Source organism: Amblyomma mixtum, chromosome 6 (genome assembly GCF_055824585.1).
Source record: "Amblyomma mixtum isolate Tamu chromosome 6, ASM5582458v1, whole genome shotgun sequence".
Lineage (NCBI taxonomy): Eukaryota > Metazoa > Arthropoda > Arachnida > Ixodida > Ixodidae > Amblyomma > Amblyomma mixtum.
This window is the reverse complement of record NC_143017.1, coordinates 78,784,573-78,804,614: the sequence shown is the minus strand read 5'-3', so window position 1 is coordinate 78,804,614 and position 20,042 is coordinate 78,784,573. Positions and strand designations below refer to the sequence as shown.

General features: G+C 47.7%; 1 protein-coding gene and 4 non-coding genes across 5 annotated transcripts; 1 reads left to right on the top strand and 4 right to left on the bottom strand.

Annotated features, from left to right (window-relative positions):
- Positions 1-1,246: 1,246 nt before the first annotated feature.
- Positions 1,247-1,320, bottom strand: TRNAI-AAU (transfer RNA isoleucine (anticodon AAU)). The gene has a single exon. It is a non-coding gene; the product is annotated as a tRNA-Ile (tRNA).
- Positions 1,321-1,459: 139 nt separating this feature from the next.
- Positions 1,460-1,533, bottom strand: TRNAI-AAU (transfer RNA isoleucine (anticodon AAU)). The gene has a single exon. It is a non-coding gene; the product is annotated as a tRNA-Ile (tRNA).
- A 350-nt stretch (positions 1,534-1,883) lies between these two features.
- On the bottom strand, positions 1,884-1,957 carry TRNAI-AAU (transfer RNA isoleucine (anticodon AAU)). Its single transcript has one exon. It is a non-coding gene; the product is annotated as a tRNA-Ile (tRNA).
- A 138-nt stretch (positions 1,958-2,095) lies between these two features.
- On the bottom strand, positions 2,096-2,169 carry TRNAI-AAU (transfer RNA isoleucine (anticodon AAU)). The gene has a single exon. It is a non-coding gene; the product is annotated as a tRNA-Ile (tRNA).
- Positions 2,170-12,457: 10,288 nt separating this feature from the next.
- Positions 12,458-19,469, top strand: LOC149339470 (uncharacterized). The gene is made up of 4 exons (XM_089548256.1): positions 12,458-12,572; positions 13,338-13,378; positions 18,143-18,420; positions 19,097-19,469. Exons 2-4 carry the CDS (start codon positions 13,342-13,344, stop codon positions 19,403-19,405), a joined length of 624 nt encoding a protein of 207 aa, XP_089404382.1. The 5' UTR covers positions 12,458-12,572; positions 13,338-13,341; the 3' UTR covers positions 19,406-19,469.
- Positions 19,470-20,042: the final 573 nt, after the last annotated feature.

Here is a 20,042-nt window from a genome sequence, read left to right as displayed (position 1 = left end):
AACATAGCGGCTCACGGTAAGCCGCGAACAGCAAGGGCGAAAGAGGGCATCCCTGCCTCACCGACGAGCGAACGCTCAGGCTGTCTGTCAGTTCCCCGTTTACGACGATTCGCGTTGAGCAGTCAGTGTACGCCATTCTGACGCCTTCAGTGATAACGCAGCCTACGTTACAATGCTCTAAAATGCAGAGCAGAGCCTCGTGCGAGACACGGTCGAAGGCTTTGGCCAGATCAAGCTGCATCATCGCAACGCGCTCGCCAAAAGCGTCACAACACTCGAGGACCGTTCGCGCGACATGCACGTTTGTTGCAATGCTTCGGCCTTTGATGCCGCAAGTCTGATGCGGCCCTACCAACTTTGTTATAACGCGCTGAAGTCATGTCGCTAAAACCTTCATAAATATTTTGTAGTCCACATTGACAAGGGTTATCGGGCGATAAGACCCTGGCAAAAGACGTTTTGCTTCATCGTCACTCTTTGGTATCAGCACGACGTGTGACGTTGTGAATGATAAAGGAACTCGCTTTTTGTCGTATGCCTCAGTGATGACATTGTGCAAAATCTGAGCAACAGAACAGTTGAAAGCTTTATAAAAGGCAGCTCCTAGGCCGTCAGGCCCGGGTGCTTTACCAAGGGACAGGTCATCTAATGCGCGTTCTATTTCACTGACGGTTATCGGTTCTTCCAGTTGCGTCTGTACTTCTTCGTCCAGCTGTGGCATAAAGGAAAGAAATTCTTTCTGGAAGCTGTCTTTCGTATCACGTGGGTGACCTATCAAGTTCCGAAAATGCTCAGCCATCACTGTCTTGATAACCTTTTGGTCAGTCGTGATCTCGTTTCCGTTGGCAAGCTGCCGGATTTCTTTCCGACATGCGACCGACTGAGCTAGCAGGCCAGTTGGAGATCACCCGGAAAACTTGACGGTGTAACGGTGCCGGTACAATACAACGCTTGCACGCAGAAGTAGCGCCATAAAAATTTCATGGGTGCCTAAAGTTTGGATGCAAAAAAAAGGAACGGGCATAAGGAAGTTAGGCCTGCGCAGGGATCGAACCTACGACCTTCGCGTTATTAGCACGACGCTCTAACCAACTGAGCTAGCTGGCCAGTTTGAGATCACCCGGAAAACTTGATGGTGTAATGGTGCCGGTACAATACAACGCTTGCGCGCAGAAGTGGCGCCATGAAATTTTCATGGGTGCCTAAAGTTTGGATGCAAAAAAAAAGGAACGGGAAAAAAGAAGTTTGGCCTGCGCAGGGATCGAACCTACGACCTTCGCGTTATTAGCACGACGCTCTAACCGACTGAGCTAGCAGGCCAGTTCGAGATCACCCGGAAAACTTGATGATGTAACGGTGCCGGTACAATACAACGCTTGCACGCAGAAGTAGCGCCATAAAAATTTCATGGGTGCCTAAAGTTTGGATGCAAAAAAAAAGGAACGGGCAAAAGGATGTTTGGCCTGCGCAGGGATCGAACCTACGACCTTCGCGTTATTAGCACGACGCTCTAACCGACTGAGCTAGCAGGCCAGTTGGAGATCACCCGGAAAACTTGATGGTGTAACGGTGGCGGTACAATACAACGCTTGCACGCAGAAGTAGCGCCATAAAAATTTCATGGGTGCCTAAAGTTTGGATGCAAAAAAAAGGAACGGGCAAAAGGAAGTTTGGCCTGCGCAGGGATCGAACCTACGAACTTCGCGTTATTAGCACGACGCTCTAAACGACTGAGCTAGCAGGCCAGTTGGAGATCACCCGGGAAACTTGATGGTGTAATGGTGCCGGTACAATACAACGCTTGCACGCAGAAGTAGCGCCATAAAAATTTCATGGGTGCCTAAAGTTTGGATGCAAAAAAAAGGAACGGGCAAAAGGATGTTTGGCCTGCGCAGGGATCGAACCTACGACCTTCGCGTTATTAGCACGACGCTCTAACCGACTGAGCTAGCAGGCCAGTTGGAGATCACCCGGAAAACTTGATGGTGTAACGGTGGCGGTACAATACAACGCTTGCACGCAGAAGTAGCGCCATAAAAATTTCATGGGTGCCTAAAGTTTGGATGCAAAAAAAAGGAACGGGCAAAAGGAAGTTTGGCCTGCGCAGGGATCGAACCTACGAACTTCGCGTTATTAGCACGACGCTCTAACCGACTGAGCTAGCAGGCCAGTTGGAGATCACCCGGAAAACTTGATGGTGTAATGGTGCCGGTACAATACAACGCTTGCACGCAGAACTGGCGCCATGAAATTTTCATGGGTGCCTAAAGTTTGGATGCAAAAAAAAGGAACGGGCAAAAGGAAGTTTGGCCTGCGCAGGGATCGAACCTACGACCTTCGCGTTATTAGCACGACGCTCTAACCGACCTGAGGCCAGTTGGAGATCACCCGGAAAACTTCATGGTGTAATGGTTTCGGCACAATACAACGCTTGCACGCAGAAGTGAGTATATTTCGGGTTCTCACTCTTTCCGGAATTTTGGACGTAAACGTCCGGTTGTTAGCAAAACGTTATGTAATTCTGGATGCATCAGGTACCACTTCGTAGGAGAAGATAATTCACTATAAGTGCTAAAATTCGCGCAAGAGACTGCTTTATTTTTTAGCGCAATTTTTTAAACAATAGCACAACGGCAGCTCGCACTGTAAAATTTGTACGAGATCACATATCTGTTTATTTTTTATTATCTACTCCAATTATTATCCGTGTGCATCACCTGCTGCGCCTTATTTCCTCGTTCATTCAAAACCGTCGTGCTTTTGTTTGTATACTGCGACAGCACTCATTCGATGTCACATGGATTATTTTAAACGGAAATCTTTCGAGCGGGACACCGTTAGCGGGGTAGCGCACGATATATTTATTGGCTCTAGAAAAAAGTCCGATTCTTCGCTTCCCGCTTCCAAGACTTACTGTTCGAACTTCTCTTCAAAGTAAGCACCACCACGAATAAAAAGAAAATGTTCAGAGACTTTACAATGATTAGTTCACTGGAAACACCCTTCTGGAGTAGGCAAATGATGTCCTATAATTTTTGTGCTGTGTCTCCAGCTTTGTACACAAGAAAACGCAGTTCCCTGGCAATCTGATTCGCGGGTAGAAATCATGTTTTACCCGAATACGAAGGGCCCTAGTGTCTTCGGAAAGGTTTTTTGCCCGGTGCATTTTGACGGCGTATAGCATCTGCTGGGCTGTTTCCATGATTGCCGATGCACCACCTACACGCACTGCATTGGAAACGCGTTTGATGCATCGTTACTGGAGGCCATAGTGAGAATGTGACTGGTGACAGTTCCGGGCTGCGAGGTACAGGAAATTAGCTGTGTCAAAACCTACCACAAAATCATCTTCTTGCATAGAAAATACCGGCTAATGAATGCTTTAAAGCATTCATTTTTCATATCGGGCCGATTGTTCGCGTTTCAGTTAATGCCTACCATACATGGAGCACATACTTACGTCCCAGGTGACAATGACGAAATCCCACTGTGTCTGCTCTTCGACAATAGATAGAAGTAAGCGGCGTGTTGCACCAAAAGCGTAGCGCCTTAAAATATGGCTCCCACACAGGGCTAACAGCTGACTTCCAAAGTGTCTCAGCGACATTTTTTCATTGTTCGACTTTACACCACCTTAATCTGCTTCTGTTCTTCGCACTGGGCAGTACGATCAGTCTCCCAGCTTTCGTGACCGCCGATCTTGGAGCTGAACAGTGCGCCGGGCGTCGCTCGGAGCTGCACTGTTCCATCCCCCGCAGCGTGCTCAGCGTCTATCGCTGCCCTCTGTGCTTCCCGTGCGGTAGTGCTCGCCCACTCTTCTTCGGCCATACTGACACATCCATCGCTCAGAAGCTTCTTTTCGCGGCTAGTTTAGATTGACGACTGCACGTAACGCAAGACTGACAGCGATGGAAGAAAGTGGGAAACCACTAAACGACTCTATTTGCTAAGTTCTGCGGTAGCACGGTAAGCTATGTCGGCAGTCGACAACGCAAATCAAGCAGTTGCTAATTGAATAATGTGGAAACACGAACGCAGAACGGAATTGCAATGAGATTTATACATCCGCATGAAAAACATAAATACCGCCACACAGCGGAGGTATACCCATGCTTGGGGAACGAAAGAAAGCAACCGGAAAGTGCGGGCGAAATTCTGAACAGGGCACAGGGAACCAGACCTGCGAATGGTTGAGACTTGTTCTACTTCTTATTCGAAAGCGGCCATATCCGCCTCGCAAGGACGAATAATTGCACTGCTACGGAAGCTCGTGTAGTATCGAACTTTTTTTTGTAGGGGCATAATTTCGAGTTCTTGTGACTCTTCAGACTATATATTACGTTCCAGGTCTCTTGAATACCATAGACAGTTCTCGCGTAACAGAGTCGTACCAGAGTGGGCACATGCAGGATTACAGGATGCCTGCTGCGCACATGCAGTGGCAGGTGCGCGCCAAACCTCGCCGCATACCTGCCACAGGCATCCGATAAATACTTTTCACTATGCTCAAGACTCTCAAACGAAGGCAAGAAACCCGAACACTTTGCAGATTCACCGCTTTTGTTTCATTATGCCGAGCTTTGCGACGCCACGTGTCCGTTGTTGGCAGGAAAGCGAATAACGGACATCAGCTGTACGTAGATATGAGCCAAATACGGCATTGTCAACCCCTTGCATCTTACCGCTGTTCTGTTAATGTGCACAAAAACATAAATTCCTTCTCGTTTTACACTTGCATCGAACGTTTACACGTATGTTCAGTGATCCAACATCGAGAAATTCATCTTCGCATAGCACATTAAATGAACCATTTCCATGACAGCATCTCCTGAAGTGCTGAACCTTTCTGAACTGATTCATTCTTTGCTCTTTAATATGCAGTCTACCTTCCGTATGAATACCCAGCACGCACATGCAGCCTTCAACAGCATACTGGAATAAGCGCACTCTTAACACGAATACGCCTATATAGGAGTAAAAAAGGAGCAATCTGTTCTCCACTGCACTCCTTTTTATAAAAGGCAGTGCGTTAGAGGACAGATTCTTCTCTTTTTATACCTTTCTGCTTGGAGTGCGTATACCAGCTTTGATGTTTTTAAGCTTTTATTGGTTTTAACGTCCCAAAGCGACAACGGCTATGAGGGACACCGTAGTGGAGGGCTCCGGATAATCTCGACCACTTAGGACATTTCGCCTCCATCGGAATGTGAAAGACGCGTCCCGGATCGAACCCACGTCACTGCTGTTGTCAATATTGTAATCGCAGATACATTGTGACGAAGGGGATTATTTTAATTAGGGGGTACATTTCACTGTTAGAGTCCAGCCAAATGCACTTCAGACCTTGCGTATCTTAGCCTCTTCCGCTCGCAGCGCAGCATGACGTAACACTTCTCCCCGGGCCAGACGAAGCACGACTGCGAGGGAGGCAACAAGACACACGAAGACTGCGTTTGAGGGGAGCCTCTTGAGCGACCTGCGTCTCGCCTGTGCAGTGGTTGGTCAGTGTTGAGCACGTCGTAAACTTCGGAACCGGCTTGAGGAAGACGTCAGTGATATCCATTGGTGTCATCAAAAATCCGCATGACCTCGTATTCAGCGGTTCGAACAGCGATTGAGTGCTATACTGACACAGAACCCGAACCGGCCGCCACGGAAATCTGCATCGGCACCCTATCGAAAGGTTTTTCTGCACAGCTAACCGCTCTCTGCCTTTCGGGCATCAACAATCCTTCATATTCGACCTCCGTCACAGCATGCATGTCGAAATACGGTTTGGTGAAGTCTATTAACCATCGCGAACCTCCCGCTGTTCCAGCTAGCCTGCTACCCACACTACCGAATAGCGGTCACCGGTAGAGAGTAGTGCGTACGCGAACGATGTAAAACAGCTGCGTTTAAAATCGTCAACATCAGCGCATAGTCTTATTTATAGTACCGGAAATTCCGCTAGGTGCTGCCAAGGAATCGCGATAGTCGACAGAAACAAGGAAGACAAGACGAACAAAACGTATTCCGTTGCAAGAACTCCGCACCCATCTATACGGCGGAAGTCTCTCCGTCCGGCGCAGTGCCAATACCCTACCAGTCAGGTTCCAGCGTTGTACGCCAGGTGGCAGCGAAGGAAAATGAAGAAGTCGGATGGACGTAGTTGTGCTGACGATAACACCAGAGCTGCGTAGAAGGAGCTCGTGCGGTGGATATTGGTGGTGCGTGAGCAACTCCCTGCATTGTTATTCTCTATAATTTTGGAGATGCTGTTTATCTTGTATGTTTTCTTCTCTTCGTCGCGACTCCACAGGTGCAGTCTTTGCCAAAAATACACATCCCAAGGACAGTCCTAAGCTTGGGAGGATTGAGGAGTAAAATTCCTTTCTCCTTCGGCGGATTAGGATCCTTGTTCATGCAAGAGGAGCCGCTCTGCAGGGCTCAGAAGCAGATCGCTTGGGCTGTATACTTTTGACAAAGACTGTGCGGGTGGTAATAGCTGGCAGCCTGCGCAATGCTGGATTACGTTCATTAATTCAATTCCTTCTTTTCTCAGTGGAAACTAGAACAACCGAGTTCTCCACATAAGTTCGCCCGAGAGAGCGCATTATACTGCACCGAGAACAACGTGTAGTGCTAAGGCAGCGCTACTGCAAAGTAAGCTAGGATCACCATGTATTTTTGCATTATTTCGCAGTGAGTACTGTTCTTGATCCGGAATGTCAGGTGCCTTGTTCAGGGCTCCAAAAGTTTAGTTTGACACTTTCACTTCTTCGCATTCTCATACCTGCGTTTTGCTATGTTGCATTCACAGAAGTATACGCTGACTGTGCGCTTTAATCGATATTCTCTCTTTCGCTCTTCCGGCGCGCGCCTTGCCTTGCGAATTGTAGACAGAACTCATGGCTGTGAGCAGGCGCACTCTTCATTGCAAATGAATGGCCACTTACGTTGTCTACAGGAGAAACGACAACGAATGCGAAGAAACTTCAAATTCTAGATTCCAGACAGGCCATGGGAAGAGAAACGACAGAGCAGGAATTTATGGGGGATGGCATTGACGAGCTCCTCTCCTATCTGGAACGTTGCAAAAGTGGGTGATCCGGAGAGGGGAGTGTCAGTGCAATGCGCATTATATGGTTCGCGCTATGCAGTATGCCTTTGCAACCTCATTTTTTTCAGTACGTCTTTGGAGCTTACGCTTCATGGTGGGAACAGAAATAAATTATGTTAACTTCCATGGCCAGCCGGAAACGGTCAATACAAGCGATATGCGACTTCTTAGGAGCGAGAGAACGAATTCTATTCATGGTGAAAGGTGGCGCGAAAAGAACAATGACCGAAGGACGAGGCAAGCCACGACACGTCTTGCCTCTTCCTTTGGTCCTTGTTCTTTTCGCGCCACCTTTCACTATGAATTCTATTCGCACGACTACCGTATGAGCACAATATAATATCGAAATGAACGGGAATTTCTGCGCGAAATATGACCTGTATAGATGAATTCCCATGTTGCTGAAGCTTCGTGCAGTTTAAGAATACAGGAGACAGTTAATGTTCAGATAAGGCTCAAGAATACGTTGTACTGGTCCCGCATGACAACTCCTACTCAAAGCTCATACGGCAAATGGTCGATACAATTAAAAGAAGCAACATACCAAACGCCGGCAGACATTCGTGAAAGAGGACTGCGAGGCACCTTAAAGTTCTAACGTCAGTGCAACGTGAGTTGTGCTTGGAAACGGCTCGCGTCCTGGTAGTATGCCAGACTCTCCTACGCCGCATTGCATGAGCTCAACGCGCGGTAAGCCAGCGCCACTAAATTCCCCTTGCACCCTACTCTCTGCCGGCACGAATTGAAACGTTCTAAACCTTACTTCATGCGACTCTGCCAACAATGAAACGGATGGCAGGCAATTTCATTTCTTGCCAGGATCCCAGGCGCACGAAACAGCTCGGCGTCGGATCTGCAATATCAATAGCTACTAATGAACAGAGTAGCACGAAAGCGTTACTGCAAGTATTTTTGTCCTACACTATTATAGCATTCATGCACAGACTTCCAAGCATTTTCTTACGCGAACACGCCACAAGAACACCGGGATGAACGTATCCACAGCCACACAAAAAAGTGGAGACTCCCAATTCGTTTTCAAACCGCGTTTGCGCTCCAAACAACACACCTGTTATTTTTATTTGCTTCCGAAATTATTACTCAAGCATCTCACTAAAGTCAAAAGAGCTACTACTGGGGCTAGTTGGAAATACATACTTGAAGGAGTTGATGAGCGCTATAAAAACACGGAAAAGGGACGAACACACAGCGCTTCGTCCTGTGTGTTCGTCCCTTTTCCGTGTTTTTATAGCGCTCATCAATTCCTTCAAGTATCTCACTAAACATTGCATCACACAGAACATACACAGATATGTCGTCTAGACCGCTATTGCAGTTCGAAATGGACGGATGATAAGGAGGGGTTTTGCTTACCTCGCAGGTAGCACTACCACTCTGAAGTGCAGAAGACAGCTTTGTTCGGGCACCGATAGTATACAGTTCCTCAAAGCGGTCCAACACAGCTGCAGTACCTCGTTCTGCTCGCTCTCATGAGGCAAGAAATCGATACAGTGGCTGACGAAATGCAGCGTGAAGTACGTTTACGCAACGAGATGGCCCAATATTTTCCCTACGACATGCGCTTTTTTTTTTTTTTACGAAGATTAGAGGCTACCCCGAAGTGAAGAAATCCCCATTGAAGGAAGAGCCGTGTTACGTATTATAAAGTTCGTGGCAGGGTAGAGCGGAATCTGAGAGAACGCAGCGAGTTCGCAATGTACAAAACTGTGTACAAAGCGCCTTACAGAGATTAACTCGCATGGCAGACGCCTTTTCCCTGCAGTTGGCGTAGTCAGTCTGATGTTGATGACTGCAGAACAATTTTTATCGAGTTACACAGTACTGTGGACCTTCCGCGTTCGCTCCAGACAGAGAACCAAAACAAATGCAGTATCTGTTTTGGTTCTCTGTCTGGAGCGAACGCGGAAGGTCCACAGTACTGTGTAACTCGATAAAAATTGTTCTGCAGTCATCAACATCAGACTGACTACGCCAACTGCAGGGAAAAGGCGTCTGCCATGCGAGTTAATCTCTGTAAGGCGCTTTGTACACAGTTTTGTACATTGCGAACTCGCTGCGTTCTCTCAGATTCCGCTCTACCCTGCCACGAACTTTGTAATACGTAACACGGCTCTTCCTTCAATGGGGATTTCTTCGCTTCGGGGTAGCCTCTAATCTTCGTAAAAAAAAAAAAAGCGCATGTCGTAGGGAAAATATTGGGCCATCTCGTTGCGTAAACGTACTTCACGCTGCATTTCGTCAGCCACTGTATCGATTTCTTGCCTCATGAGAGCGAGCAGAACGAGGTACTGCAGCTGTGTTTGACCGCTTTGAGGAACTGTATACTATCGGTGCCCGAACAAAGCTGTCTTCTGCACTTCAGACTGGTAGTGTTAACATAATGAGGACCAATTGTCGCGCACATCGTCATCAGCTCGCACATCACCACTGACATCAGTTAAAACAAAAACCAGTGCCATTATACGGGCCGCAGAGCTGCGCCACTAACGTTCATGTCCGCAGCGTGTCTACGCTGAGACCATAGTTCGGAGTGGAGAGCTTCTTAGCACGATTAGATAGCGCCGCGGAGAGTGGCTGTCAACGTGAACAAACACGAATGCTTGTACGCTGTACGCCCGTACTCCGCTTTCCAGCAAAGGTCAGCGCAGGCGACCATGCTCGGCATGGAGACTCAAATATGTGAATTTGTTCCGACAGGTTTGTGCGAGACTCCCCGCCAGAGATAGCGTAGAACGGCCACACTCCCTTAAGGGGGAATGTGCGTTTTCGAGGTGAAATTTTGATTTTTTTCTATTAGAGAAATGAAATTTGGAATGTTTATTGTAAAGTTGACTGAACGCTTACATACAAATTTTCACGGCAATATTTTACGTAGTTTCGACATTACTACTTTTTATATGCTTCACTGATACACCAAACTCCTAGAAAGCCTGGCATGACAAGACATGGTAGGAGCCTGCAGCCACTACAGTTTTATCCAAAGGATTGGTTGATGCAGTGACATTCTGCAAATGATTCCAGCATCCTGATATTTTTCTACACAGAACGCTATATCCACGCTTGCATAATGCACCCATTAAGGTCATGCCAGATTAGTGACGGATAAAAAAAATGAGAATGCAATTAACAAATACAGAAAAGTCACTGCATAAATAATTTTTCAAGGAACACCGTGCAACAAACCGCATGAAAATCATTGAAACCATTGTCATGCTACGCTTTCTGCAAACAGGACAGTAGGGTCAGAAAAGGGCTTCTGAGAAAACTGGCATTTTCTTTTCAGCCAGTTTTTTTGTCTAGCTATGGTCACAAAAGAATTTTAGAAAATAGTTCCTGAGCTGTATTCGCGGAAACGTTTTCGGGATACAATTGCAAATAGGTTCTAGACACAAAATCTTATGTATTCTAAAATTCGATTGTTTTCTTCATTTTCGTGAACTGAAAGCCACGTCCCCTGTTGGGTCCGCGCATGGATTCGAGCGAGTTCAGTTCAAAACAGCGAATACTGCAGTCCGCAGATCGTCATTTCTTCGCAGCAACACCAATTTTTCTTTATGTAACGTCCGACAACATATGGATTTCGCAAAGTCAGCTGCGCCCTCCTCATATGCAACGGACGGTATTACAGCTTCGACAATTTCTGCAGCTGCCTGAATGGCTGGCGTGTGGAATAGTGCCTCAGTATCCGGTTGTTCGAAGTTGGTACAACACAGCACTAGAAGAAAGGATAACTTTTGGCCGGCGACTGACACGCGCTACATGTGTATTTCTTATCTATTCTGTTGTCTAAGACTCTCACCTCGATTCCAAAGTCTGTATTTGCACACTCCGAAAAGAACTGAATGCACCGAGCTGTTGTTTCAACGAACGATTCCAATCTCAAGAGGGAAACCCAGAAATCTCCCATGTGACTTATGCAACGGCTTGTCGCCCCTTTCCGGCAGCCATTGTTGCTGTTGTCCAAAGCTCACAACGAAGCGTGGAAGAGCGCCCCTATCTCATAGCCGATCAACGTTTATGAATGCAGTGAATGAGTGATGTTTCGCACAACATCCTAACCTCATGAGTACCACGTGACACATTCATCCCCGTCATTGTTCCCGGCCTTTGATGTGGATGGATATGCAATGTAAACATTGCAAAGTACATACATGCTGAACGAATCCCCGACAAACTACTGCTTTGCATACTCTTGACATTGTCTGTGAAGGGTCTTCGCTAGAGAAATGCAGTGCAAGCTTTGCTTCTTTTACTGCGTTATTGCATCTGCCGTTTGCCATATAAACGAAGGATATATCTGTAGTTCGTTGCTTAGCATTTCACCGTCGGAGTACAGCCCCCGTCAAAAGTATGCAGCCCAAGGTTTGCTTATGAGGCCCGCAGCATGCCTCGTTATGCATCCTCAGCGACCATAATCCATCTAAAGAGGAATCGCTGCGCGTCCTCTGTCCTCACAACCTTTGGACTGTTAGATATGGCAAAGAACCCCGCTAAACTGCTTAGAAGCAAACCCCTTGGGCTGTATACTTTTGACGGTGACTGTACCTTCCATTCGACCTGCTCATTGTTATTCATGGTCATTTTGCCTTCTGCACTTTGCATATTGGGCGTGTCGTGAGACCCGTATACATACATTTCAAGCAATGTTCTTCTTTTCTTTCGTATTTTGCGGCCATGTCATGTGTGTTGCGTGTTTGCACGGAAGCAGTGAATTTGCATCAGTGGCATGCAAATAATTTCGTATTCACTTCGTTCGTCACATTCGTTGTCACGTGTAAGAGTAGTGAGCACGGTTTTCTTCTTTCTTTGTTCTATAGGAATGCATTGATAGCTCAATCTATGTCAGCAGTACTGCTGCTATTGTACTGTACGCAAGGATACTGGGACATTTTCAGGCTTTCTGAGTGTCATAAACTCAACCCCCTCCCCCCCCCCCCACCCACCCCCCTCCCAAAAAAAACTTCAATAACTGAGGAGCAGCGGTGGTAGCGGAGACATTTCTAAAGCCGTTTATTTTTGCTTTTGAGAGAAATTTGCTGAAATGCGAATTTTCCGCTGGTAAGAAGATGCCTAGTTACAAATGAAAGAGCAAGCTTCACACAAATAGATTGGCTGTGTCAAGTGCGGCAAAACATCGCTATCGGCTCAACACAATGTACAATTACGGACTCCTTTTGTAGTCCGCGATTTATCATGCGTAGAGGCACATTTTCCTTTCGTGGAGTCACCTGTCGCGTTGCGCTTATCTATTGAACGCTGATAACCGATTGGCCAGACGCAAACAGGAGACGTTCTATATGTGGACTCAGAGGGCGGTGTTATTTTTTTCTTCGGTGCTCCGATAACTCATCACGTGATGGTTTCTCTCGAGCTACGGGTTCACTTATAAGGGCTCTGCTTGGTCAGATACCGGAGTGCGCCACTTTCACCAGGACGAACACACCACTGGGTACGTCGATACCGAACTTTTCGCTTTTTTCTTTCAAACAGCGCTATTCGCTACCTTTGCCATTGTCAGGGCCGGAAAGGTACCGCATGTTTTAGCCAGTTCATAAATCTCACCGTGACTGCTGTGTCCTCGCTCTATTGGCAGGCATGCTGCTTGTTGGTAGATAGTGTTATACAACCTTAATGGAGTAACATATTCCCTCTTCGTACAGTCGAGCATTATGGACGTAGTTATTCACAATGTAAATATTTCATGCATTCTTTGAATCTGTGTTTTCCGCATGGGTTGGCATGACAAGGGACAGAAAATTCCTCGTGTGGTTGTTGCCATTGTGACTTCCTCGCGCAGTTCAGTTTGCAGTTACTGTCACCGTAGCCGAACTCCACATCACTTATCCACATGCGTACCTGTTTCAGCCATGCAGAGGTACGATCAAGCAGGATCAGTTTAGGGTGATAGGCATACGAGATAACAAGGAGATACTGAAACTCCTCCATGATGCAAAACTACAGAATGTCGGACTTCCGTTACCGCGGGTGACACTAGAATTTTTTTTCTTCGTCATTTGGCACGGAAGTATCTCCATGCTTACGATATCAAGACTTCAATATTTCAACGAAAAAGTGGCACAGCCAGTTAATCCTTCATTCGCTCACTACTGTAGCGAACTGCGTTATGTCAGTGCTTATATGAACTTCGAAAAATTCTTGTTGAAGCACCAGTCATTGTTTGCTATACGCTTTCTGAGTCCTCTTTATCTTTCAGGAGGATGCTTCTGTTCACAGCCACGTTCTTGCTGCTGGCAGGTAAGTTCGTATTCCAAGTACAGCATGCCGGTTGTCCTGCACAGCGCAGAAACACTAAGACGCCTATGGCATAACTTTGCGGGTGGTGGGAGTCCGACTAGCGCCGTAACAAGCACTTCGCTGTGGCAGGCAGCCATCCAACCCAATGTTTATAACGGGTAATACGCTGGAAAGGGCCGACCGGAAGAAAATGTCGTAAACGCGCCCATCGTTGCTTATTTGGCTGCTGTGCCATCAACCGATGCGTGGACGCCGAAGAAAGTGATACCGGTTTGGCACGTCAACGTCAGGTATGCAGTTATTACCCTGAAGGCTGGAGTGCTGTGGTCTCGCGTGCTTTCTGTCTTCAGCTGCGCATGATCTTTGGGATCCGCATTAGAAAACAACTTGCAGCCTATACGTCGCTGTCTCTACTGGTATTCAGTAGAAACTCGATCTTCATTTTTGCGGTAGCGTCCTGAAGAGCGAGGGAGCGGCACTTCCGAAATTCTAAATTGCGTGGTTTAACGTCCAAAATCCGCACACAGGATATGAGGCACGCCGTTGTGGTGTGCGCTGGATTAATTTAGTCCACCTAGCGTTGTTCAATGTGCGCTGCCATCGCACAACACATTGGCGTTCTTGTAGTTTCCCTCCAGTACAATAACGCCGTCATGGCAGAGTCTGTACCTGTGACCTTTGAATCCACAGCAAAACGCCAACGGCACTGGCCTACTGCGGCCGGTAATTCCATTACTGAAGCACTGGTGCCGCCTTACAAACGCTGAACACGTCATGCGAACCGATACTCCGGCTATAATGGTTATGCTCAGACATTCACGTATACTGCACTTCCCGTTGAAATGCAATCACATTTCATCACCTTCTAAAACATTTCTTATTGAGCACTTTCGGTATGTGTTCTAGCGAACTTCGCCTTTCGGTTTTCTGTTTAAATCTCTGCGCTCACACTCCTGCTCGCAGTTACAAACCTAGCCATTACTACGAACCTTGGTTTCCATGGCTCCAACAGACAGTACGAAGCTGCAGTCTTCCGTGTTTCTTCTACGGACTTCCTGCAGTAGTGTCGGCATCGCGTGAAGTCTAAAAATTTATGTACTGCAGTGTAGGAGGGGCAGAGTAATAAGTGCGAATGTTCACCACCTTCGTACTCCTGTGCCTGCTTTTATTCCATGCAGTATACAAGAAGTGCGAGTGCATCATATAGCACAATGAATGACGAAAGCGTTTATGAATAATGAAATTGTAAAAGGTGCACCATTCGGCAAATATTGGGAGCTATGCACGGAGTGCTCTGTTCTTCGTCATTACCGCATGTATTCGTGGTCATAATGTATTTCGCGTATGACGCATTCTTCTTTCCACCTCCGACACATTACGCATAGCACTCCACTGCACTGCCGTATTACTGCAGCAGCAGGTGGTAGACGCACCAACATCATTCCGTCATTTCCTAGCCTCTCATACAACACCGTCACAGCCATTCTGCCGTTCCTTGGAGCGTATTCAAAATTCTCTGCTTCCACATACTTGCCTTATTTTAAAGGGTTGCGATTCAATTCAGGTATTTCCGTGAACAGGTAGAACGGTTAATACAGTGCTCCCGCGAACAGCCGCCTCTGTTCGCAGTAGTGTGTCATGGCTGCTACGCCTAAAACATGCAGCAACAGGCACCCGCTCGCTGGATGGATACCCGGAAGACAGCGAGAGGAGATGATGTGCCTGAAAGGCACGAGCATCTCGCCTTACACTCCGATAGCCGAGTGTACAGCCGGGTCCCTATCGACCCGGAGCGACTAAAGTCTGAGGCCCAGCCAATGCGGATGACGGGGTTCGAAACGGCGTCTTCGCGTGTGCGAGGTCAGCACGTTACCCACTCGGCAACCGGAGCGGCTCGGCCAGTGCACCAGAGAACACGGAGCGTATAGCGGAAGCCATACGGCGCTTATCGCGGCCGGCATATCGCGACCGCTCGTTATCGCATGGAAAGACGGCGCAACAAGGAGCACAACATGTTTGTCCAATGTGAACAGGACGCTTAACGTCGAATCGAGCTAAACACTCCTGCGCATTCGGTGTGAGCAACTGACTCGCTCAATCCGGCATACGAAGATGGTCTTGTGCTCACCGTGTATTGCAAAAGCTTTTCAACTTTCTTTTTCCTGCACGAGTTCACGAACGTTCTCCGTACTTCTTTAACCTTGTCGAACATTTCACTTCTGGCGTTTCTTTCTGAGCAATGTATCGTACTTATGATATGTTTGCATTTTGAAGGATGGCGCTTCGGTGTAAGCTGCCTGATGCGACAGCGGCTGTCTTCTTGATGCTCTGCAGTGGTTTGCGGTCAGATATGACTGTAGTGTGCCTGCCAAAGGTGCATTGGTAAAACTTGCGCAGGACAGAGCAGATAGCCAAGATCTCATTCTCTCTATTCGCATAGCAGGTAGGAGGCCTTTCTCACCGGCGTCACATTCCACTGTGAGTTCTTCGTTCGGATCGTAGAACTTCACGACAAGCGGTGAGGACAGTAGTTCTTTCACTCTGTTCAGTGCGCTCTGCTGCTGTGCAGTCCAGGCCCATTCTATATTGTTAGCTGTGAGCCGTCTGATCAGTTCCATAATGTCGTATATAGCTGGTAGAAGCCTTGCGAGGTAGTTCACTATGACGTAGAACCGTAAAGCTCCGCGAATATCTGTGGATGCTTCTATGTCAACGATAGCTGTGACCTTGTCGGGATCAACTTCGAACCAACATGACGGTGAGCCTGTTGCCCTGCTGCTGTTGTATCTGCTCTGCATTCAATTCAAGCTTGCTTTTGTTGATACTAATGCCCTAGTTCCGACATCTCTTCATGAGTGTGTACAGATATCTGTGATGATCGCTCTGTGCGACTTTCTCAGCGCTGCCTTTTCCACTATGATATCATCTGAGAGAAACGTGACTCTTGTGAGCCATCCAATGCAGTCTGAAATCGCTTTTGGAAGATTTCGCTACGGACTGAACAGCCAAAAGGTAAGCGAGGCCGCCTATGCCGTCGCAATAGTGTTTCGAAGGTTCTGAGCATGATAACCTCGCTCATGCTCAGGCCTTTAATGAAGCTTGCAAATCAAGCTTGCAGAATACTTCCGCATCTGCTAGCTCAGCTTACACATCCTCAAGGACTGGTACAAGGTGTCGTTCTCTTTTCAAAGCTTTGTTCGATGTTTGCGGATTAGTGCATATGCGCAACTCACCATGTTTCTTCGTGCCGATGATCATGTGACTGACTCATTGCGTAGGCTCATCCACCTTTGCGATGATCTGCTTCGCTGTCAGGTCCATGAGCAGATTTTCCAACTTCGGTTTGATGCTCACGGGCGCTCTGCATGCTGCCGACGTCTGAGGGTTTACTGTCGGGTGAACTTTTAGCTGTACGTATTTGCCCTGGAAAGAATCCTTGATCATTGCCGAAGATATCCAGATATACCTTCCTGTTACTAGGTCACCTTGTGGCACAGCTATTTTTTCAACTGTCGACACAAAGTTATAGATGACGCTCATCAGTTGCATTCGCTCTGAAGTTCCTCTGTCCAGTAGTGGCGTACGGTTGCCTTCAACAATAACAAATTCAGTTGCATATTTCTTAACCCTAGCACTGTTGGCCAGACATTTTGGCTCGAGAACTGTACAGCTGTACATACGCAGCTTTGTAGGGACATAATGCAGTGCCGGTCCCGAGCGTAGCGCTCTGGTATTATGTTCACTGACGCACGGTTGTCAACTTCAAACTTCCTAATATCGTCGTCGCTTCTGTTGTGCAGGGTGACAAAGGCGCGTTTACTCTTGTGTTCATGCACAGTCAAAACCTCTTCCGAACACATTTATGGCCATACACTCTTAGCAGACTTTTGTCTATAGACAGTCTGTAGACTATGAATAGACAAAAAGGAAATATCTATAGGAAGGCAACACAGTCTATAAGAAGTCTATAGACTGTCTATACACAATTTTTATAAGGGGACAATGTGTCTTCTTGAATATGTGCACTATGCTGCAATTCCCGCAGCTTCTGTTTGCCTTTGGCGCGTGCTTCCGAAACTAAGACATATTGCAACAATGAACTCGTTGCAATTCTCTTCACGGACAGACCGAATATAGAGTAAGGAAGGTTCGGAGCGAAGGCCGCCTCATCCTGCTCCATTACTGCATCGCCGATAAGAAACACCGAGTTTTCGCATAAAAATATTACGGCGTAGCCCTGGGTAATTCTGAAACAACAATAAAGAGGAAGTGCAGTGCAGATAATACACAAGGGTTAAATCATTTGCAGAAACGGATGTCACCGGCGCCTTTCCGGCCAGCAGTCTCACCCAGTGTTGCCCAGTATTGTTAACACATTTCCTATGTTGTGACTAACATGCATCTTCCTGATGTCACTCTTTCCCTACGTTCATGACGTATCTTCCTGTTCACCTTCAATATTTTCTTGTCTTCGTGTACGCACTGTTCTTTAAGCTTCGGTTTCAGGCGTACTGTGTCTTTCCTCTTATTTGACAAAATCGGTAGGCACCTCTCCTTTTACAGGGATGCGCAAATAATACGAACATGACGTCAGATTCCGTTTCCAGCAAGCGTTGTCGCAGACATTAGCGAGAAACGCGTATTGCGTCATCCCATCATAAAGTGCACATATAGGTAGAGGGGATAGAAATATGTAACTTCCGCGAAATCAGTTCGCCTAGACACGTTAGGCAGCGATCGAGCCTTTTTCCACCCCCATAACAGGGCTTAGCCAGCAGCAGTCCACCGAGGACCTCAACGCCTACGTGGACAAGATACTGAAGGATGAGCTGCCGTCTGTGGCGAAGAAGATCGACCCCCTGACGATCCCTGCCTTCAGCTTCCACATCAGGGACCGCCCCCACTACGGACAGGTCAAGTTCCAGCCGTCGACCCTCACTGGTCTCAGCACCATCCAGCGGTCGGGAGACTGCGCCTCCTACACGCGCTGGTTCCCCAAACGGGTCTTCGTCGGCTGCAACATCACCTTCGGCGAGATCAAGGTAGGCGCACGAGGCGTGCTGAATTTAAGAGCTTCACCTCCACGATGGTTGCGTTGAATCATAGCTTAGCGTTATGTCTACTACGTTGAGCTTAGCGGGGCTCACCGGTTTTGTCAAGGGTACAGATGCAATGAAGACGGGAAGGGAGACATAAGCCCTAGTTGTCACCCAATTTCACGTGTCTCAGTAACTACCGTGTATCCACGAACTGCGGATGACAGTTTATCAAGAAACAAACACTCGCCAAAGTCATACAAGGAAAAAAAACAAACATAAAAGCATTGGTTTGGTTTGGTTTGGTTTATGGGGTTTAACGTCCCAAAGCGGCTAAAGCTATGAGAGACGCCGTAGTGGAGGGCTCAGGAAATTTCGACCACCTGGGGTTCTTTAATGTGCACAGACTTCACTCAGTACACGGGCCTCTGGAATTTCTCCTCCAAAGAAATTCAACCGCCGCGGCCGGGATCGAACCCGCGTCTTTCGGGTCAGCAGCCGAGCACCATAACCACTGAGCCACCGCGGCGGCATAAAAAATTGACGCTTTGGTACCACTGGTGCCGAATCTATCAAACGGTGCTTATCTATCAAAGAGAACCATCACGAATGACCTGTGCTGCCTACTTATCGGTCCGCTGTATCATTCCCGACAACAGAGTACAATGGTGTACTTTCGCAGGTCAACTCGAAGAGCCAGCTGAAGTACGATCGCAACAGCACGACAGTCGAGGCTGACACATCGTTCCCGAAGGTCCACGGTCGCCTGTACGTGTCCGTGGGTGCCTGGAAGGGACCCAGGGGCCGAGCCTACCCCAAGCTGGGAAACTTCACCACGACCTTCACCGGCCTGGACGAGAACCCGGACACGCAGAAGCTCCGCTGGGGATACTACGAGGTCTTCCGCGACGTGGTGGCGGTCGCCATCGAGAGGGCCGTGGCCTGGGCCATCGGAGAGAGCGCCGGCAAGGTGCTCTGGCCCTGCTGCTAGGCCTTACGAAAGATGTGCGTGCGACTGTTAGAAAGTGACGAGACAATAAAGCTCATTGATGTAACATCTGGGTCTAGACCTGTGTCAGCACTGCGGCTGTGTCCTGACGACTGGCAGGGGCGAGAAATAAGCAACGCTGACATATTGCTGCAGGTATCTCGTCCTGTAGATCGTACTGTCTACCTTTTTTTTGCCATGTCACTATGGAGTTGTCCGTCCTTAACCATGAGCCACCAACTAGCCCCAAAGCAAAGGCTGTTAAATGAGAGATCTAGCACTGCTCGAACACCAGCTCTTCTTCGTGGTTTTGTTTCTTGCCGAACAGAAATAAGGCAGAGGACCCTTTCTACGGCTATCTGTTCAAGTTGGCGCACGCGCTATGTTAGTTACTGTTAGAGTCAAATGTAAGGTGACGGTCTTCGCCGTCAGCCCCGTGCATTCTATCAGTATTTATTCTCCCACTTTTTTTATGATTACAGAATATTAACGAATTACCCCCCCCCCCCCCACACACACACACGCACACATACGCACCTCTTTCAGTTTGGCTTGTCCTGAGGTAATACCGCGGCCAATATTTTCGCAAATTACGCAATCTAATCATCCCACGTGAGTCTTCGCCGTCTATGCTACATTT